The 23,465-nt window shown below is 38.0% G+C and overlaps 1 protein-coding gene across 1 annotated transcript in view; it reads right to left on the reverse strand.

Annotated features, from left to right (window-relative positions):
* The window catches only part of LOC138606957 (uncharacterized), a 75,118-nt gene extending 55,409 nt beyond the window's left edge, over positions 1 to 19,709 (reverse strand). Inside the window, exons 1-6 of the mRNA XM_069679448.1 lie at positions 19,513 to 19,709; positions 13,756 to 13,797; positions 12,505 to 12,578; positions 11,156 to 11,224; positions 10,427 to 10,526; positions 5,143 to 5,281 (exon numbers count right to left, since the gene is read on the reverse strand). Coding sequence (XP_069535549.1) covers positions 5,143 to 5,281; positions 10,427 to 10,526; positions 11,156 to 11,224; positions 12,505 to 12,578; positions 13,756 to 13,797; positions 19,513 to 19,657 — 569 coding nt within the window. The 5' untranslated portion in view covers positions 19,658 to 19,709. The remainder of the gene's footprint in view (positions 1 to 5,142; positions 5,282 to 10,426; positions 10,527 to 11,155; positions 11,225 to 12,504; positions 12,579 to 13,755; positions 13,798 to 19,512) is intronic.
* Positions 19,710 to 23,465: the final 3,756 nt, after the last annotated feature.

Genomic DNA, 23,465 nt, shown 5'->3' on the forward strand with positions numbered 1-23,465 from the left:
ATAACAAGTAATAGATATTTATTGTTTATTTATAATTAAATCAAAAAGGAATATCGCGATGGAATACATTGTTATTGAAATCTGTAAACATTATACTGTAAATGCAGGAGCTATTTAAAGCCATTTATTGACAAAATATTGTGGCCTGTGAACCCCCTGTGATTATCGTATGTGGCCCACTTGCTGTTGAAGTTGAATAGCCCTGATGTAAGCTCTACTCATTGTGCAGCATCATACTAAGGAAAAAGCATAGCAGGGTAAGAGTTTATACATGTATTCAATCACTCTGTATAAATGTAAGTACAATGGCATGGCCTATCTAATAATCAAAATAAATCTAATGCCTAATAATAATAATAAAAATAATAATCATAATAACAATAATAAGAATGCATTTTATTTATATAGCGCTTTTCATGATACTCAAAGGCACTTTACATTTTAAAGAGTCTAAAGAAACACAATAAGAACAAGGGATGCACGATCTTGGACTTTTGCCAATATGCCAATATTTTCCAACCCTTTTTGCCGATTGCCGATTTTGACACCAATATATAAGGCACATGTTTCTTTCCACCTAATTGCAGAGAACATCAAGTCTCCCCTGTAGTGGAATTGATATCATGCCTATTCTTACTGTAGTGGCCAAAATCTGCACTTTTTCCTTGCCAATGTGCTGAATGTTGTTAAGTGCTACTCATGGTGGATTCATGTTGGGTCTCTCTCTAAATAACATAAAAAAAGAGTACGGTCTAGACCTGCTCTTTTTGTAAAGTGTCTTGAGATAACTTTGGCTATGATTTGGCTCTACACAAATAAAATTTGATTTGATCTGACTTGATTTTGATTTGATTTGATTTGTACCTACTACGGAGACATCAGTGATTGCTGACGGACTCTTTTTATCGTGTTTGCGTCCATGAATATTAAGTTAGTGTTACTCATTGGCTAGAGTTTCCGTCTTTATTAAAACATACATACTCGCGAGTTAATGTCTTAGCATTACGTCAAGCTTTTTTAGGGAATCATGGAGCATTTAGGAGTAATTAAAGCATTGTTTTATCGGCAGAAAAATGACATATCTGCCAATGCCGATATGTCACTTTCAAGCCATGAGCTGCAGATACCGATAATGTGCAGATAATGTAGTGCATCCCTAATAAGAACAAAGGAAACACAAGGAAGTCAAACAATTACATCTATGAAAAAAATTCAGCATCAGAGATTAAAAGCAGTCACAATTTCAATGGCAGCAGATGACTTTAGTGCAGGAGTGTGCACACAGAGAAAATGACATCAAGGAATTGACTGTTTATAACTGATGGTTACATTTAGAGTTGATGAAAAAGGTTCAGCTCTTTGAGGTAGCTCACATGACACAATGACCATTCTGTAGAGAACTAACCTCCCTTTAACTAACATGCTGTGCATGAAGACTAAAGGAAGCTTTGGTTTTCCTCTGCTTTGTCCTCTATGATAACCACTCATTCAGTAAATTATTTAATGATTTTTTCCTTTAATTTGTCATCATCTATGTGTGGGTGGGTAAGAAGCTGGCTCAGAGAGGCAGAATCAAGTATTGCTTATATTTATGTTTCACGGTCCAAATTCCAATTTTTCAAGCTATATAAAGATAAATGGGTGTATAATATTAAAGCATGTTCACATAATAAGTATAGTTACAACCCAGCTCTTTGCCTGCAAGAAGAATATACACATTAAAATATGTACATTAACCGTTTTTTCAACAAACAATCTTACTTTGTATGTTTGCACTTCCCTGTGTGCTGCATATGGTATAAGTCTGTCACCATGTGTGTCGTACTACAGCTCAACCTTGTAGGGCAGTACATAAAGACCAAGGGGTGCCAAGGGTAAAAGATACAGGTCATGTTTTGTGTCGTGTGTGTGTGTGTGTGTGTGTGTGTGTGTGCGGTCGAGCCTCGGCATTGATCGACCACCAAGCCTCCTTGAACACAATGAGGGATGTATCGATTGGCCAGGTGTTACAGAGCTGCTCGCACACTGATAACAAGACCTTCCACCAGCGATAGTAAAAGCCCTGTCCCCCTCCTCTGTTCCCGTAAGGACACACACATCAACACACACTCCTGTCAATGCTGCAAGACAACAAATTACTCTGCTGCATATAATTTGGTTAACAAGAGAATAGCCCCGACAGCCAAAGATGATTCTAACCCTAAAGAAAGCCATGTTTTTTGGTGACTTGTCAGATTTTTAATTATGCAAAAATGAATCATTAGCCAATACATGGACTTTTCCAGAACATTATGTTTACTGACACAAAGGGAACATTCATTTGGCCCCTCCTGAGAAACAGTAATAGAAGGCAGTTATCTATCATCCAACATCAATTTGCATTGATAGCAGGGGTTTTGGTGTATGTTCTTTAAACTACTGTATGTTTGTAACTAAAATAATGTGCGGGTATATTTGTGTGAGCATTCACTGAATTGCAAATCTTATCATTATGAGACATTTCTGCATCAACAAGCCACAGTGACCACTTGATTCAGAATCTTAATGCAAAGTTTCATTGACTAGCTGTCAAATCTAAAGAAGAGACAACAGTGAGTGTAAACAGCTTGGTCAGAGGGCTGCAGATCCAGCAGCAATGAGCATATATTCATCAGTATTTGGCTCAGGCTTGGGACTCTCAATATCTCAAGAGTGTGTAGCAGAAGCCAGTGATATTAAGTCTGAACCTCAAGGACAGCTTTAACACAAGTCTGGTGCCCTGGCTTGCTTGAGAGTAGCTGTGCTGGTTCAGAGCTCGGAAACTGAAACGATTTGAGAGGTTTCTTTCTACATTGTTACATTAAACATGCAAGGATATGACACTGTATCTCCTTAACAATGCGTGGCCGAGCAGAACAGCCAGTAAAACAGCATGTTTGATGTTTGATTATCATAGTCTGTTCTTGAAGAGCAGACAAAGAGCATGGGACAGTCATGGCTTAAAAAAAGTCTTTATACTTGCTACTGAAAACTTTATAAGCACTGCAGGACAGTGATTTTTACTGTTGGAGTAAATGTTATGCCCACACTTCAAACCATAATAACCATGATAATTAAGTTCCTCAAACATCCACATTAAATATTAAAAAAAAAACCTGCATTCATTGATTTTCTTGTCACTTGGGAGCAGAGCAACAAGGTATAAGTGTAACATTTGGTCATCTATAAAGCTGCAAATGTATTAAGAACAGTGTGTACTTACACATTCAGCAGACAGAAAGCAGCATTTAGCGTTCATTCGAATTTATGTCTCTGGCCACTCATTACATTTAAGTCCAATATTCACACTCTGTCCTCCAGCTCCTGGGGGAAATATGACAATATATACACTAATCCACCATAACATTATGACCACTGACAGGTAAGTGAATAACATTAACTCCTTATAATGGAATCTGTCAGTGGGTGGGATAAGTTAAGCTGCAAGTGAACATTTTGTCCTCGAAGTTGATGCCTTGAAAGGAGAAAAAATGGGCAAGTGTAAGGATGTGAGCGACTTTGACAAGGGCCAAATTGTGATGGCTAGATGACTGGGTCAGAGCATCTCCAAAACCACAGCTCTTGTGGGGTGTTCCCAGTCTGCAGTGGTCAGGACCTACCAAAAGTGGTCCAAGGAAGGAAAACCGGTGAATCGACTCATTGATGCGCGTGGGGAGCACAGGCTGGCCCATGTGGTCTGATCCAAAAGAAGAGCTTCTGTCATTTATCTGGGAAAGACATGGCACCAGGATGCACTATGGGAAGAAGGCAAGCCAGCGGAGGCAGTGTGAGGCGTTGGGCAATGTTCTGCTTGGAAACCTTGTGGATGTTACTTTGACATGTGACATTAACATTGTTGCAGACCGAGTACACCACTTCATGGAAACTATATTCTCGAATGGCAGTGGCCTCCTTCAGCAGATTAATGCTTTCTGCCACACTGCAGAAATGGTTCAGGAATGGTTTGAGGAACACAACAACAAGTTCAAGGTGTTGACTTGGCCTCCAAATTCCCCCCATCCCTGGGATGTGCTGGACAAAAAAGTCCGATCCATGGAGGCCCTGCCTCGCAACTTACAGGACTTAAAGGATTTTCTGCTAACATCTCGGTGCCAGATAACACAGCACACCTTCAGAGGTCTAGTGGAGTCAATGCCTCCACGGGTCCGGTCTGTTTTGGCGGTAAAAGTTGGCTCTACACAACATTTGGCAGGTGGTCATAATGTTATGGCTGAGTGGTGTATGTAATATGAGACTCCTCAGCTGCTAAATGCTGCAGTTCACCAGGAAGGTAGTTTACAATGAATGTTCTTTTCTGTCGTGACAGCTTAAAACAGGTTTGAAATTGAAACGTTTAAATTGCACGTAACAGTTGGACATTGTTAACATGGATACTTTAATAAGAGCAATGTGTACCCTTTTAAATGTCTAGTTGAGAATGTATTTAACTTTATTCAACAGATTTAGCCTACCTTGTTATTGTGTATAGTGTCTTTTATTATCATCATTATTATTATTATCATTATTATTATTATTATTATTATTATTATTATTATTACTATTATCATAAATTTTAGTTCAGGCCAATATTTGCAAGTGTGCTTTGTTTAGGGTTTTGACACAATGTCTCCTTTTGTCTCTCTCATCAATTTGTCAGAATTTGAGAAAAAAAACTCTGCTTTATAAAAACATGTTTTTCTGTTTTCGAAAAACTCAGATTCATATCATCATAAACTATAAATATGTCTTTATACTCATTCTTTTAGATAACACAGATACGTTTTTTATTAAATTAAAATTGCTTAACCTCTCAAGGACCACTTGAAGTCTCCAAATAAATGGAATTTAATCCCAATTTTTATATCTTTATGGTGAAAATTGTGCTGAACATGATGGGTGAATAGGTTCAAACATATTCTTTGGAGAACATTGTGATAAATCCTGCATATACAGGCCAAAAATGGACTCATCTAAAAAGAGTACTGTCTTTGTGAAAACAGCTCACAGCATAATGACTGAGGTTGAACTTAAAAAACATCCACCCACATACACTCTGTATTATTTGTGTGATTATTAAATGTTGCAATTTTGCAACATTATGGGCTCATCACCATGGTAACTTACAACTGGAAGAGGAGGATGAAGTTGAAGGCATGACTCATTGGCCGGGAGAGGAAGAGATGGCCAAGCAGATGAAGGTTTGGTGTCAGGCTCTCTGTCTGGTTGTGCAAGGCGACGCCGTCTGGCTGTAGTAACCCAGTATCTGAAAGACACAGACAAGCAGATGCTCAACGCTGTCAGTTCACTGAACCCCAAACGACTGCAAATTCCAGCCACTGATTACGGTATCATCAACTGTCAATCTGACCATAGAAGCATGACTGCCAACAAATTAGTATTTATTCAATGATGTGAATTACTACCTATAAGTCATCAAACTATTAGCTAAGAACAGTGCTTCAAAATATAGCATTGCAGATGACATGTGACCTCAAAATGAAAAAGAACTGAACAGAATCAAGAGTTGTTTTTGTTTTTTTAAAAAAGGTTATACAATATTCTTTTTAAGAGTTTTTTTTTTTAAAAAAGGACCTAATATACTTTTGCATATTTTCATTCAAATATAAAGTTACAATGTTGATCGAATCTTCATTATAAGCTCAGCAAAAGTTTAAAAAAAATAATGGCAAAGTCTTTCCATTAGCTTCAAAAGTTCCAGATTCCACCACTATGAATACAACACTTTTCATTCATTTTAGCTGACCCAATAGCAGTTATCTTCATAAGGTTGTTTTTAATCAAGGTTTGATCAAGGTACTGCACCACCTGCTCAGTCTGTCTTGAAAGTTTTCTAACCGCTCTGGGCTACTCTTCAAGTTTCAAGTTTCAAGTGGTTATCACTGAGGGTTGCTATTGCTTGGTACTGCCTGTTGACAGGCTTAAGGAAAGCTGGTCAATTAGAAGAAAGTGAGCCGTAAGGAAGAGCTGAAACGGCTTGTTTCAGACAGAGTGGCTGTGTAGAGGGCACGTATAAGAAAGTGATTTTTTTTTACTCTGAATCATGCAAAGCTACTCCAGTGAAATCCCAGATTAAAAACACAGTCAGAAATGAGCATAATAGGCCCTCTTTAATCTTCTTTAAACTGCTGACTTATCTGAACTTGAACAATAATACAGCAATTTCAGCAGGTTCTTTCTTCAAGTAACCCAGGGGGTCTGTTTCTGCCTCTTTTGGTTTGAGCTGCCATGCATGCTGCATGGACAGTTGGGAAGCTTGCAGCCCAGAGCCATCCAGCCAATCATAATTGTACTGCATGTTTATGGTGTAATAACTTCGATGTAAGTGGTACTGGCAGAGTGTACATTATTAAATATCATAGTCAAAACAGGCATATTAAATTAATGGCCAACAAGCATGTTAAATTAATGGCGATGCAAAAGTCCGTCATAAGTAGGGCATGGACACACAAACACACCCTCCACACCATCTGTGCCAGTGCTTGAGTTTAAATAAAAAAGGTGACAGTCATCAAGACCAACAACTGTTCTGCCATCACATGCACATTTTATGGGTATGAGGCATTTGAGTCTAATTTGATTAGATGATGAAGCCATGTTTTCACTAGTGGATGCAAATTCCAATCTATAGTGTTTGTAAAAGCAGTGGTAGAAGAAGCATTCAGATCTCTAACAAAATCAAAAAAATTCAATTAAACAACACGATTACGTTTTTCTACAGCCTGTTATTGTGCCTTTACTTTTTATCTTCAGAGTTTAACAAAGCTTTGGAGTATTTACCTTCTTTCTATGACAGTACTTTGAGAGGTCCTGAGAGGTTTAAGCCAGGGCAGGGCTCGATGCTCAAGCCTTTTTATGGTTTTATAAAATTGTTCAGTGATTGCTATGCTCCTCAGAAGTCATATATAGTCTTAGTTTTTATTCCAGGCAGCATGGGGGAGGAATGTGATTAATTGTGATGAGCCATTTCTCAATAAATTATGCAAAACTATGAATGTCACCAATAGTTGGTATGTGCAATATGAGTTTCTGTCTACACATGAACCAAGTTAGAACCTAAAAATAGCCGGGTATGCATGCATCCATGTATGGCTACCAATTCCAAAAGTGTAACCAGAGAGCTTGACACTTTATTAGCAAATAGCAGGATCAGACTGACATAAGCCTCATCACTAATCCATCAATAATCATGGTTGAAAGGTTTTCTGAATAATGTCTGATATCCCCAAGGGTCTGAAAGTGTAAATACGCCTTTATGGTGTTTTGCCACATGCTGCTTGTACTGGAGGCGATACAATAGTCAGGTGAGCATGGGAGATTAAACCCTGACAGTTGAATATCAAAATAATAGTTAATTTTTATTTAGCAGACCTCACATTCAGGGGAAAACATCTTTTGTTATTTTGTACATTAAAGATGGCTTTGTCATGCTTTCTGCTCATCCAAACCAAGGTCAAGCACGAGCAATGCTGGTGCATGCACTCAAACTGAAATGCATATGATAAATGTGTGACCCTAACCCTAACCCTAAACCCAACCATCAATGATCAATCTTCTCACTATAGGGCTGGGAAGACTCGTCGACATAATCAATGTCATCGCTTACAGAAATACGTCGATTTGAATAACGTGCGTCGATGCGTCACAAAGACAAGAAGGCTGAGTTAAGAAATGGAGCATAGTAAAGTTACGTGCGTGCAGAAACAGATCTGTCACTCATAAGATGTTAAATATGAGCTTAACTTTCTCTTTGCTCCGCTCATTTTACTGTCACTCTGCTGCTCTCTCTCACTCGCGCTTGCTCGACCACTCACTCAATGCGCACTTAACAACGACAAGTTACAGCGAGAGGAGAGGACAGGTGCGTTTAGGTCCAGTTGGGAAAAATTCAAACTCGATCTTTTAATACAGGGGACGGTAGAAGTAGGCCTCTGCAGTAACTTCTAAAAATTTTTTTATTTATGTTATTATAATAATAATAATTATTATTTTTATTTATTATTATCATTATTATTATTACAATTATTAATTTTCAGTCAGACAACTCACGTTATAGTTTGAAATGTTTATTGCAGCAGCAGAAAATAGCTTGTGTTTGGCATCTAGGCTCCGACCTCATCAGTCCTCGACGATTTATTTTACATGCAGAAATTGAGGAGTGATGAGATCATATCTTAAACCCCCCCAATTGGAGCCTGCAGGTGGATGCTGGGGTGGTGGTGGGGCTGAAAGTAAGAGCGCAGTACTGGTGCAGGGCAGCGATGGCAATGACAGAGCAGAGGGAGAGACAGTAAAATCTTGCAGCTTAAATAGACCGCCAGTTGGGAGGAAGTGTTTGTCAGGTGATGTGGAAGTGAAAAATAATCTTTAGAATAATCAAAAAATTTGTCGTAGATCAAAAGACAAAAAAAAAACAATTGTTAGGTGCAGCCCCACTTCTCACATGATGAAGTGTAAGGCTCCATAGATATGAAAACATTGCTAGAAAGTATTTTTCAAAGGTTATTGGTGTATAAAAACAACTGAACATCAGAAAGTATTTGCTGTGTGGTAATTATTGAATCGTACTACCTGAAATGCAACACCACAGAAAAGAATAAATAAAATACGCACAAGCCTAAAATCAGACAGGGGCATTTCCAATCCTTTAAATAATTGCTATCACCGATAATTAAAGGCCTGCTGCCAAAGCATAGACAAGAAATAGCATTGTGGTGAATTCAGTATAACATTTATTCTGTCAATTCAACAACAGTCTCAACATACTTACCAATCTGCTGCACTTAGACAAATCTCTTTCCAACAAAAAAACTGTAATTCAAGTAGCTTTTAAATTGTTCTTTAATTAATCACTGTTAAGCTTCCATCAGCATTCTTTAACACTACCTGCAGATGTCTCAAATTAACACCATGCCAGTAAAAGGATGGATTATGCTCAAACTAAAGGGGCAAAAACTACAGTTCCCTGTAACATGCTGCCAAAGAATGATGCTGACAGGGTCTCCAATGTTGTTGGTTTTTTTGGGAGCAATTCAGGGTTCAGTATTTTGCACAAGGAGGAGCAAATATCGAACCCGCTCCACTTTCTTAACCATAGCGGCCCTGCTGGGGTCATCTATATGTATTTTCCTAAGCTGTCTACAAAGCTGCAGGGCGCAGTCTAGCTTAGTGCTACTGTACACAGAACAAGGTTGTTCATCTGTGTGGATGCTCACATGGTCATGCTTAAAGTTGTTGTTCTTGCTGTGGATGGCCCTTAATACAGACTGAAAAAAACAGATTGTAATTGAGAGTATCATAGTGGTGGGAATGATAAGACTGCATTGTTTTTATTGAGTATATTACAAAATCTATCAAATTAAAATGGATCAGTAGAGTCATTTCACCGAAGTTTCTTTCAAAATGATGCCTATGTTGGACTGAATAGCGGTTAGACTTAGACAACTAGACTTAGGAAGGTGTGTGTGTTAACGGATCAATACAATTAAAATCAGACCTGTCCCCATGCAGCACGTTATGTCGCAGTATGATGGAATTCAGTTCAGTGTGTTGACAGGGTGGACATCTACAAGGTAACTTGACTTAAAAGAAAACACCTCTTCAGAAAAAAGTAGAGGACAATTTGGAATCTAAACTTTGCAGTGCTTCCTCATTGCTAAAGGTTCTACCACAAAAGTAGAACATCACTCAGTTTGTAATCTTTTTTTAAAAGCTGAATCAAACTAAAATGTCGCTCAGCGTTAGTTCAAGAAGGAACACTGTTTATTTATTCATCCATTAGCCATCATTCATCGTCACGTTCTCTCGCTCTCTCTCCCTCTCTGTCCTTACTGTCTGGTGATCAGCTGATTATGGGTGTATGCTATTTAAGTACTAAACCAACCAGAGTTAGCTTCAACATCTGTTGACCAATCAGCCCGATGCTGTCCAATTTTAAAGCTGACAGTTTGTCGTTTCAGCTCGATCATTGCGACCCTCCTCCAACCCTTCACCTCCAATCCATCTCATCAGTGTCCAAGTCCAGCTCCTCAGCTCACCCTGTCTTCACTATCATCACCACCACCAGTGTCTAGACTCCATTGGGGGGGGGGACCTATCCTGCTCTCGGCCTCTCTACTCCTTCAAGTACATGAAGACATCACGATGGAGTTTAACCCACAAAGCACATTTAATTCTTTCCAAACTTGTAAATAAACAATTGTTCAATCTTAAGTCTCCCCTGATTGAAATACAGTTAGCTTTTTGGATTAGTACTAAACAGCCAACGGCTGGCCACAGTTGCAAGCTTTTTGGATGAGTTGACAATCAAATCAGAGTGACCGAATGGGCTCTATTGAGTGAAGAAATAGACTAATTTGAATAATTTGTTAACAAATAAGGTTTTCCTTACCAGCTTCAGCATTTTCCCCCTCATCATCATCCTCTTCCTCTGTGGGGGAAGGATCCTCCACACCCACCTGATCCATCACAATGCACTCTGCCACACCTGTCTAAGATCAACACAGATAAAGATCAAATTAAAAAATATATTCCCTCTTATCTGTCAACAATCATAACTAATATCCAGGAGTTTTACAATGTAGCATTACTATGATGAGCTTAATTAGGCATAATCACGAGAATCATCTCTGCTGTTAATGGGGTTTGCTACAGGACTAAGCCCTTATGGCACACATTTTGGCATGTCATAGCAGGAAAAGTGCAGGTGTAACAGATAACATTAAAACAAGCTCATTACATTCATTGTAATGGATTAGTTTATGCTTACTCACTGCCATGACTCACTAGGACACTTGATTAAACTGAGCTACGTTTACAAGATTAGTTTCAGTCAAAACATCTTCCATCATGGTCTACTAAAGTGGATCAACAGTGCGTCATACAGACTGCCATTTGGTTAATTCAAAAAGAGGTTGGAACACAAGTTAAATAATTGGTATTTAATTGTTTGGTTAGATTTTCAGGTTTTTACTGCCCTGAATCATCTTTTAAATTTACTCAGTTAAAGCAAATTGTATTACTTAAACCTAAATTAAACCAGTGTCTACTTTTTTCAGTGGATTCAGATAACAAACTCACAAAGTGCAATATAGGAACAGTGTTATATTTAGCTGCTTACCTTTAGAGATTCCAGCTGTGCCACCTGACATTTCTGAAGAAGTTCCACGAACAGGTAGATAAGTAAGGCCTGCATAACAGAGGATTGAAAAAAAAAACAACATTTTTTGGGGTTCTTGAAAGGGGCATGGTCAGTTCATGCTATTTTATATTTCACACTATAGTGTGTGTATATGCCAGAATGTGCACACACAAATTTGAACTTGTGCACATTTATTAATGGAGACCAGCTTAAAGTCAGGGTTAGGAGAACAGGCAAGTAATCCTGTACATAGGCACAAACATTGAACTGCAGATGTAATTTGTGATATCTCCAAAGTAACCTAAAAATGTTATGTGCCAAAGAGAAGAAGGCATAAGGATGATTTGAATCTATAACTCTTGTCAAGATTTTTGTATTTACTGATACGCTGTTTGAGAGTGTGTTGTAAAGTTTATCACACTGACATTTAAGCAGGTAATTAACATTTTCTGAACTGCAGGTGACTGATCCCTAAAGAAATTCTTCATCCTGTATTATATTAGTTTCAGCATTAGATTAAGTGTGGTATGGAGAAGTTGCTTACAACATGCAGGTTATGTTCTTTTCAAAGTGGAACACATTTTGGGTAAAAGTTGGATCTTAGCCAAAGTTTGATGCATGATTTCAGGGTTGTTGCCTCACGGTGTGTCTGGTGTTTTATTTTTTTATATAGAAGAGCTTCCTTCTATACTTTTAAATTGCCCAGGTTTAAAATTGACTAGGCCATCTATCTAGCCTCAGTTTGTGAATAAGTGTTTCATATCGAAGTGTAGTGTTAGGCACAGAGTTACCTAAACCTATACAGTTGGCTTTATGGTAGGCTTTTTTTTTCTAAAAAACTTGCAGCAAACAGTTTTTCCTTACATACAGTGGTAATCAGGCTTGTGTTATAGAAATTAAAAGGCTTATGAAGAAAACAAGAGTAAATGTACTAAAGTACCCAGCTCCTTGCCATGACCCTCATCTCTAAATAAAATGTGACTTATCTTGTAAATGACTTTTTTGAAGGTAAAATGTTAAAAACATTCTACTTGTCTTAATTACTATAGCAGTGCCCTTTAATAGCTGCTTTTGAACAGGCTTATGATGACTCCTATATTTTTTGTCTTTGGATACTGTTGAGTAATGGTGGAAGATTTTTAAAAATAAAAAAAAATAAATTCACTCACTTCTCAAAAGTAAATCCTAATTTTGTGTTTGAAATCTACCTGCTAAATTCCCGCCCAAGTCTCATTTCCACTCCTTTTACAATGACTTAAATCTACACCAACCATCCCAGGATTTACTGAAAATCCATTTAAAGTCAATTGAGGTAATTTATTACTTACCTGGACAAAGAAGCCCACAAGAAAGGAGACAAGGAAAGGCACCAGTCCAGCATGGGCTATCGTTACTGGAAGACCTGAAGATTTAAATAATGTAGAGCTGCTTTTAAATTTGATTTACAACTAAGACATGTTCTAGACAATGTCTTACATTTTGTTGGCACATCTACCTGCATGTCTATCACTGTCTCTGCTCGTCTGTCTCTCTAACAGACACTCCTTTCTGCTCAGGCTTCAACTTGCCATAAAACTTAATGGATGGTGCTGATTTCAATATGAGATTTAAGTGATTGAACAAGTATTAACTTGGAAGGGCTCCACCTTTATGGAACTACATGAAGACCCTGCTGAAAATAAAGCAGTTAAGTCTAATGTCCCATGTAATTTCCACCTCTACAAAAATCTCTCTTGTGTTAACCACACTTCATAAACCACAGTAAAATGTGCTCTGCCAATGAAAGCCAAAAGATGGACAGAGGCTTAATTATATTCCAAATGAAGAGATATTATAAAAAGGAGGTTAAGTAGAAAGCTCACTAAACTTATTTGGAATCATGTAAGTTGAGGGAAACATGCTAAATCAAACCTGTAGAATCAAAAAAAAAGTTTTAAAACATGTCATTTGCAAAGCTCCAAGTAAAATATCAGCATTTAGCAGGCCGCAGAGGTGTTACAGGACTCTGGGATACTCTGCACTTCTTTTGGCCTTTTATGCTTTTATTTAAAGAGAGGACAGAGGACAGTGGATAGTGTTGGAAATGGGGGAAGAGAGAATGGGGATGACAAACAGCAAAGGGCTGAGGGTGGGAGTCGAACCTGGGCTTGCTGCATCGAGGACTGTTGCCTCTGTATATGGGCCGCCAAGTTAACCGCTGAGCTAAACCAGCAGCCGGGGGAAAATATGCAATATTTACTGGGAACTATTCGACCCATAACTCTGTCGGTGTTATTTTGCTCTCAAATGATAGTCGTTGTAGACTTATGATGCTAAATGTACCTGGCAAAGTTTGCACTTGACCCTCATTTTCATTAATTTTTTCAAAGGAGTTCCACACAGAACTCTTTGACGGCTGCAGAAGTGTCCACTTTTCTGGAGCAGTTGTTTAAATATGTTATGTATAAATAAAGTCAGTGTTCTCACTGATGGTCTTGTTTGCTTTTGTACGGCATACAAGAGACATCAGTATAAATGTTAGTCTTTCTTAACCAATAAAAAATCCTCATAGCAGCTTTAAGTAAGAAAAAAATACTCACCGAGGATTCCAGTTCCCAATATTGTTGCAATGGTCAAGAAATCTAGGAAGAGACACAGAGCTCTGTCAGATGAATCAAAGTACTAAGAAAGCAACAACTTTTTAACAGTGAAAGTGCAGGTGTCTTACATGTTGCCGCTCAAGACTGACAAAGGCTCTTTAAGGTGAAACATGTTTGTGTTTGTAACAAAGTCAAATTGAATTTTCTCAAAAGGAGTCAACAGACTCAACTCAAGGTCATGTGACTTAAGTACACACTTGTGGAAATATCTTAATGTCAATACATTACCAAGTAAACCATCACATTAACTCTACAACAACAAAAATAAACAATCACTTGTCCCCTTAAATTCTTTAATCTTGTCACCACAGTGATTCAGAAAATACGATTTGTGCTGTATAGCACGTGAAAGTCTTCTCTGCTGAAAGAAGCAACCAACAGATAACACAAACTCAAATAACTTCAATACCAGCCGTGATATCTCTCCTAAGCCTTCACTGTAACCGGTCCCCCTCTACTGCTCCATCTGCTTTTTCAATTTTCTCACAGTTGTAGAATGAAACACATTTCTCAAAACCGCACGCATCATATCTAAGATCATTCATTCTTACACAACCAACATGTCCAACCTCACTGTTATCACTCTGAGGTTCAAAGCCAATATTATAACAAATGACCCTGACCAGCCAACCTTCCTTTCCAGCATTAAAGCTTCTCCCCTCCAGCTGCGGATATCAACACATGCTGAGATATGAAAAGGCACGATAAAAGAGGTTACCATGTGTCATACACATCCTCAGTACCCTATCCTTACCACTGCCTCAACTGGTATGATGATATATGACCAGCACACTGCCCTATGTGTTGCAGTTTGTAATTATGTACCATAGACTGTATAAAAAGATGGACGACATGACAGCACCATAAAAGTAAAGCCAAAACATCTCTAGCGCCCCCTGCTGCCTGGCTGCAGTATAGGTCTAAAGGCTGCCTCCTCATGTTAACAGATGAGACATGAGTCAAACTACAAAATCCAAATACACGACATTTTTATCAAACACGGTTTTTGTCATGGCAGCGCCCGCCTCGGGGGGTAATTTGCCTTAAAATAAGTATAATGAGAGGAGGTGGAGATTAGTCGATCTTTATCATCAGCCCCTTTTACACTGCCAGATCAAGGCAGGATTATTACGCCTCTGTCTTCTATGTAAAACGTACCAAGGCCGAATGGTGGTGCGAAGTTGTTCCGCTTCTGAGTCAGCATCGGAGGCAGTAACAGAGGCGGAACAGAGGCGAAATGCCGTTTGTGTAAACAAAGGAGCCGGCAGGGTGCAACAGCATGTGTGTATTTGAAGCACACACTGTTTGTTTACACCTCGCGCACATTTGCTTCCTGCTTGGTCCAATGTAAAATGGTAAAAGCTGCATGACGGCAGGGCTTAGTTACGGTGCTGAGGCAGAACCGCAGTGTAGAAAGGGCTAGTGTTGTACAGTTATCACTCAATGAGATAGCCTAGTGGTCATTTACAACCAAGGATGTTTGTGAGATGTTTATGTTATCTAGCAAACTATCTATCTGTATGTAAAGGCATCCATGTATGTGGAGATTACTGAGACAGGTACTGCCTGTAAGAGTGAAAAAGGATTATCTGATCAGACTGATTGATTGAAAACTGGCCAAAGTTTGATATCTGATTGATAATTATAATTTATTTGGAAAATGTCCTTAACTACTTACTTGTCAAGAGTCAGACTAGAAGAAAAAGTTACATGGTCTTTAATAAAAAAAATATTTTAGCTACTCCAGTTTACAAAGTGGAAAGCAATGTTTAAGTCAAGCCTGCAGTTGCCTTGCACAGAAAAGAATGATGCCAGTTTCTCCTCACAGTGGGGCATGCTGCTAAAGCACCTAACTGGTTGGTACTCAGTATGTGGCAAAACTCAAAGCCAAAGAATCAATAATAGGACTGAAAAAGTAATATTGATGCATCCCAACTTACAACTGGCCCATATCCCCTCCTGATTCACAAGGGAATGGCTTAATAAAGCCACATTGAAAAAATAACACTGACCCCAGAAATACAGAGTCAGTGGCATCTTAGCGAGTGTAGCACTAGCCTACTTGTGTTTACTATCGTGCCTCTGATGGCATTTATAAAACAGTAATGGAAGAAAATGAGTAAAAAAATTATTTATCATGGTCAATTTTTTTATTATTGAAAAAGGTGGAGGAAAAAAAAAGGCAATCCTAATCGCTGCAGAATCAAATCAGTTTTTTAAAGTATTGTTGCTTTTGCTCTTGTCATAAGGTTTGTTAACACACAAGGTTTACTTTACTTTACCTTTCTGCCACACCTTTTAACGGAAGAATCTCTTGATCTGAAGTCTTACTTTGATGCGAAAGCTGTGTTGTTTACACCTCATATTTCCAGAAAGTCCATTTACACTCGCTAAGGCAGCAGTGAAACCATTTATTGAGAAGACCATAAACACCATCAAGAAGCCTCTCTGTCACCATACTGATGGTTGACGAGGCAGGTCACTTTTCTGTCGCATTCAAATCCATCACTTGCACTCCACAGACCTCCCATTATCACTAGAAATAAGCTGCCATTTTAAATCAGCCTGATCGTATTTTATGATTCTCTTATCAATCCTCTTCTGTGCTCTCTAACCACCCCTCTAAAGACGGTTCAGGGACATGCGGCGTCAGCAATTAGACATGTCATCATAATCTTTTTAATACTGTCTGTGTTCTCTCAGCTGCAGAGGCATGTAATATAATGACTCAATAACTTCTGTTGCAGACAGAGAGAGAAGTCAGACAGGAACATGGACAAAGTGACCTTAATAAACATTTAACTGCATTTTGATTTGGATGGCTCAGCCATTTTTCTCACGTCTTTAGACCTTTTTCAGTCACAAGCCAAAGTATGACTGTATAACGACCTTCAAAATCATTATTTACATGTAGAAAAGTAGAAAAACAATATAATTAATAAACTTATCATAGGGCTCACTTTTAAACTTGCTGGACACGTTGCAACAAATACAATCTCTCACTAAAGAAACTAACAAAATAAAGAACTCCATTTCATGTTGGCTTCGTTAGAATTATATCGAACACTAATGTCAACAACATATTGGGTACGTAGTGGTACATACAGCGCTTCTGGGTGCGTTGGTGTTGAGAAGATCAGTTCTGTAACACGGTCTAATACTAGAAGCGTAGCTCTGTTTTGGAAAGAGCGAAGTCTGTGAGAGTGGAAGTGAAGTGAACATAGTGATCGGTAGCTGTATAAACAACAGAACTAATGTACAGTTTAGGCTGTGTTTGTGCATAATAAAGTCTATGACTCCTCAAGACTCAAGCTGCACTCCTGTGTTGTGCTTGCTGCATGCTGCTGGCATATTAAATTGACGGGAGTTAGCCCCAAAGCTAGCTACAGCTTCGGCCCTGGAGAAGAACAACAGTAAGTCTCCCCTGTGCTTTCTGACCACCGACGCGATACTGAAGCAGGAAAGGTTAACAATGGCTAGGCTCGTTAGTTTCCTCCATTGGTTTATAGCAGGCAGCGTATTACAGCCATCTGTTGGAAAACAAGGCACACTAGTTTAAACGTGATAGCATTCTGGGACTCTGGCATTATCTGCTGTGCTTCAATTTTGAATTCGATCACATTGTTAAAGTTCGAACTATTAATATTTCACCAGATTCGAACGATATATCAAATTTTTATTGAAAAGTGACAGCCCTAGTATACTGACAATTTAAGTCACTCTAAGTCATATGTGTCAGTTCCATCTTTAAAATGAGAGGATTTGCTGCTTTTTTTTTTTTTTACAGTTGTGTCCTTAATTTCCACTTTGTATTTCAAAACAAGCAATATATGATATCCAGCTTGGGCCCTTAGAAATTGTGACTTTCATTTGAGTAAATATTTACAGAGATTTATCGATAATGCAAATTAGCATTAGTTGCAGCCCATTGAACAAAGCAAGTTAAGTCTCAAAGAGGGGCAGTGAACTCGTTTTTTGGCCCAGTGATACCCTAGCATTTTAATCTTACTAAAATAAACGAGAAGTGGTTAAGAAAGTGTCACATCATTTGTTTGCCTCACATGGGGGTTCACCATTTAGCCTTTGGAGGTTCCAAGTTGGAAACACACAGGTAAAAAGGCAAATATTCCAGTCTTCCATGATATGGGATTCTGCAAGGGCAACAACATGTCTGGAAATTTTTCCATAACTATAAGTACCAAGTCAAAATGTAATTTTTTGTTATTAGTGGGGCCAGATCCCCATCCCAATTAGAATTGGTTCCTCAGGCTTATGCTACATCTTCACCAGGTTCCATGAAAATCAGTGCAAGTAGTTTTTCTGTAATATCTCTGACAAATACGAAGGACAAAACCTCCTTGATAGAAGCAAAAAAAAAAATAATGGCTCCACTCTATTTAAGTGTCCCAGTGAACCTAGAAAGAGAGCCACCGTCAACAATACCAGCACCAGCAAACTGAAGCAGCTAAATGGAACTAAGCCATTTTCCTTTATTTACTCTTTAAACCTGTGCTCTTCCTACAGTGACGGATCAAAATCTCTGACAAGGGCTATCATGCATCAATGCAAAAAAATCTAGGTACTGCTTCAACTCAAAGTAAGCTAGTTTAGCTAGTTTTAAGCTAGTTAATGAAGTGACGATGCTGATGTTGTTTACTGAACAGCATTACTAGAGCAAGTGGAGTGGAGCGTCTCAAAGGAACGTCAATAGGCTTTTTTCACAGCAGACTTTTGACTTCTAACAGGTGGAAAAGCACAGGTGTTAATAATAACTTTAACAATGGTTCTGTTCTATTCAGGTGTCTGAGAAAGCCATGACAGGCAGTCAGCATGAACACAACCAGGAACATGAAATTGAAGCAGCTTAATGGAATGCAGCCATCATTAATGCTACTATAAACACCTGCACTTTTCCTCCTGTGATATGCTAAAAAAGTCCTCTCTGAAAAAGGCCTGTAGTGGCTGCTAAGATAAGAGGATAAGTTTGCTTTCATCACTCATGCGATGATTAAAACTCTTAAATGATCAAACATTGTTTTAACAAATAGCAAGCCACTGGCTTACAGGCCACTGCAGTATGGCTACTATAAGGTTTAATGAAAGTGACAATAAGCTTGGTAAAAATATATGTATATAAAAATAAACTCAACAATTCAGTGTTATTGTTATTATTATTATTTAGCGAATAGCAGGCATTGCAGAGGCAAAATCCAAGCTGCAATAATACGTTATGTTAACTTTTTGAAAAAGTTTTGGCTAGAAATATTCACAGGCAAAGTACCCTAATTCAGAAAAGTTTAATTTTGAGATAAGTAGCCCTTCTTGGTTCATTGAATGCAACCCGAATTAAATTGTTAATCCCTATAAATCAGAAAAGACCATGTTTTGCTAAGCAACGTATCTTAATTGCAGTATTTAAGCTGGATTTATTTATTTATTTCCCCACTATTTCTCCATGTTTGTCCTCGCGAGCGTTGAAACGTTATCCCGGTCAACAACCGCCTCCAACCCCCTCCAGAACATCTTAAATTGAGCTTCGCTTCATCAAAAATAGCGTATCATACATGTATTCCGTTGAGAGGAACAATACGTCGGTTAATGTACTGCTGCGGCACGTTTATCAATTTTTGCTGATCGGGCTTGTGTGGCCTGTACCGGTGTTTGACTCTAAACGTCGTGTTGTGTGTCGGTACTCACAGCACTGCAGGTAAATAAACCGCAACTTCCAGTGTCTATCCTGGTTTTTCCGCGTAATTTTGATGGACAGAGTGCTGAGACTGTTGTCGGGGATGGGACAGTGACTTGTTTGGTTTCTTATCTCCTCTGCATCGGTCGCCATCATTTTTACTTCTCTATATTTTCCCCCACAGCTCCCATCTCCTGCCCGCCCCTCTCTCTGGCGACGCGGGAACGCGCACGGTCCTCCGGATGCTGCACGCGCTCGATGATGCTTTCTGTTGGTGGATGATCATCTTTCCGTTTAAGCCCGTTAAAATGAAAGCAAGCTCAAAATATGTAATGGGAATATTAGATTTAACGGGAAGCAGAAACATGTAGTCACAAATAGTCTTCTTTTATTTATGAGGTATAAATAACCGTTACGCTTAATAGTCCCACAATGCTACATAAAAACTCAGAATTGACAGGGAACTACAGTATCAGGGCTCATAAGAGACACTGGAAATAAATCGTATAGGCATTTATTTTTGCCAATAATGTAATTTCTTATTCATGTGTCCCTGTTTTTGTTTCCTATGTTATTTAATACTTTGAGTTACTTAATAGGCTAGTATTAGTCAATGTGTGCTAAATTTCCAAATTACTTTTTTCTTTTCAGTTTCAGATGAGGTCAAACAAGTTAAGAGAATCAATAATAGACAATGATTATAATTTTTGGTTATTATAAGGCAAGACTGTACTGATCTCAGGGGGAAATCCCAGGCAAGCCAGCAGTATATCTAATAATGAAAATAACCACAAACTTAACTAGCCGCAACAATGAAGTAAATAACACATTATTATATCAATAACTGACTTGAATTGTGGATGCTTTGGATGACTTGTAAAAGAATATTACTAAACTAAGGAAGACAATTTCTACTTTTACCCAAGTAAAATATCTGAATACAATACCACCACAGTCACACTTCCTCTCATTCTCCCACTCTCTGTATGGAGTTTAATTATTTTATATGTGTTAACTGCAACACTCCCACAGCACACCTTCCACTCATTTAACACCACAGACCAAGGAATGTTTGCTTATTGCTGGCCCTCAAACTTTACAGGATGCGATGTGTTTAGTCATTTTTTTCATTAGTGTGTGACACAAGAAGGAAAGAAAAGTTAGATGCTTCAAATTTTCTTTATTGAATCAAAAATTCAACAAGACTTGAACAGTTCAGAGAATAAAAAAACATGCCAAAAAATAATCCCTGTGAGCTACTGAAGTTGAAAGGGTCATGCACACAGAAACCAGGCCATCATCAAATAACTCAATAAACAGTGACAGTGTTCAATTTGAAAGTCATTCAGGTTTCTAAAGTTACAACTTTTCATACGTTTTCAAACCATTTCAAAAAAGACAATTATCATTATTGTTTTTATTAAAAGTGCAATTAACAAAAACTAATTATTGATATCTCTGTGATAGAGGGCTGGGTTAATTCAAAGGTTTGGAGAATTCATTTAAAACAGTAACAACAGAGAACATTCACAATTTTGTGCAAATTTCACAATACAGCAGTTTCCAGTATTGCCTAATTCTATAAAAAGACGATTTAACATTGCATATTAGCTCAACCTAACTGTGCCATGCCATTGTTCTAAAAGGCCATTATTCCCAAATCCCAGTGGTCCTTACAAACTCCCCAATGGACCAGAAGCATAATTGTCTGACATCCCATGATCCAGTAAACAAAAACCTATTATTCCTAAACCCCAAATACGCTGCTCCAAATAACTCTCCCTGCAGTGTTAACTCAGTGACTGCTGGATCTGTCCATGGTGCTGAATCGGCAGGGGCTAGCTCCCGATGGCAAAACGTTCTGCTAAGTCTCCTTTCCACATGCACACTCAATTATATACATGCTTTTTCATTCATCTGAGACCCTCATTTACACAATACATTGCTTAGCCCCCAACCATGCCCACCGTTAGAAGATTTCAAAGCATTTCAAAGCATTTTTCTGACAATAGGGGTTTGGTAATGTTTTTTGGGATAATGAGCTTTCAGTTATTGGTCTTTTGGTCCACTAGAAAACATATGGGACAACAGGAATTTTGGAATAAAGGCCTGTTAGAACAATGGGCAGTCCCTTACCTAACTGCCCACATTTTTAAATAAATACTGTACACAGTAAACAGCACATGGTTCAACCAAGTCAGGTGGTTTTCAACCTGAGTTGAGACCTCTTAAGAGGTAGGGTGGAGGCCCTACTTGTGCAATTATGCATTTTGTACTGCAAATCCTGTTTAGGCAATGCTATGTTTACTGACATTAAAGTAGTGAATGCCCTTACCCTCTTTTCTTTCTTTAGTCATTAATCAAGCAAATTCTAAAGAGTTAGATACAAAAAGATGTATGAAAAAAAGGCTTGGTACCACTTTAAACCTTTATGTACAACAGTGTTACATATGAGCATGAAGTCATAGCACAGTCATTTTGTACGGATGTATTACCATGCAAATAGCCGAAACAGATGCAAAAGATTCATGCTGTGTGACAGACTTTTTATACTATAAATCAGGTCAACTGTTTTCAAAATCACTTTTCAACATGTTAGAAATCTTTACAGTATTATGGTATAACCAAATAAGGTGCTTTGTCACACATTCATACCTGGGTCAGTGCGTTAGTGTGCAGCACAGTCTGGTGTGTTTGAATGATATGTTAGTTGCAACTTTTTCTGTCAAATGGAATTTGACACGAGAAATGTTCGTTCAAGATGAAGATTTGAAATGAGGCATATCACTAGCTTATTATGGCAAATGGCTTATTGAATCTTTAGTGCACTGATGTGCTTTAAAGCACCAAATTTAAAGCCCTAAAACGCTTTCTGGACTGCTTGTATTTCTGTATTGTTCATTTAGAAAAGCATGTTGTTATTGTTAACATAAACTAAAGGTGCATTCACATTGAACATAAAGCACACACAAATTGTTTCCTGGTTTGATCATTTGATTGTGAATATTTGAGAGATTGGTTGCTGTAGCTAAGTCAGCTGTAGCTAGCTTAAAACAAATGTAACGTTTTCTTCATATTTTTTGGTTGAAATCTTTCTTTTGATTTTGAATGCACTGCTGGGAAATTCACTTTAATGCTTGTCTGAACTAGTTTTAGTTTTAGTTTTACAGCTTGTTCACAAAAGTGTTGTGGGTAATTGATCATATGTGTGACAGAGAATTGACAAAAATCTTGATCGTAATCAATTTTTTGGTTTACCATTTCACATTCAAATTAAAGCATTTTTTCTTCTGATTGAAGGCACATGATATCAAGCAATGAACATTTATATTCATGATCCCTGACAAGTTCATTTTCTAAAATTGGTATTGCAAACTGGACAATTAAATATATAGCATCAATTTGTCTTATAAAATGCTGTGTATCAAATCTTTGCTGCAAATGGAGATGTTATTGTTTAAAAAAACGGATTTGTCTGCATCATTATGACTGTGGAAACACAACAATGAACAGAATATCAGGGCAAGTAAAGAGGGAATTGTCGACATTGCTTTTGGTACTTTTACAGACGCTAAATCACTTCAAAGAACATTTCTGAAAGTGTCATACCTGTACAAAATTGGGACTCGCTAAAAAAATTGAGCTCATCCCACCTTCACATCATGCTAAAAAAGTCCATCACATTCAGAGTTTTACAAATAAGTTAAGATATGAAACAGTTTTTCATTATAAAAACAGTGCTGCTCGTTTGTTTTTACACACTACTGCTACTATTACTACTCTAGTACACATCATGCCTAACTACAAAAAACCCTGAAGCTCTATTCACCAATAGTTTAATGAAATTGGAATCACATAACTTCCTGTAATTTTAAAGGATTGTGGAGCTGCTAGTCTGCAGTTTGGTTGGTTTGAGTGATTTGATTACAGCTTGAGAACCATAAACCAATGAACACTTCTGCGC

Source organism: Semicossyphus pulcher, unplaced genomic scaffold (genome assembly GCF_022749685.1).
Source record: "Semicossyphus pulcher isolate SPU_LCO1_2020_fin unplaced genomic scaffold, fSemPul1.0.p SCAF_4, whole genome shotgun sequence".
NCBI classification, from domain to species: Eukaryota; Metazoa; Chordata; class Actinopteri; order Labriformes; family Labridae; genus Semicossyphus; species Semicossyphus pulcher.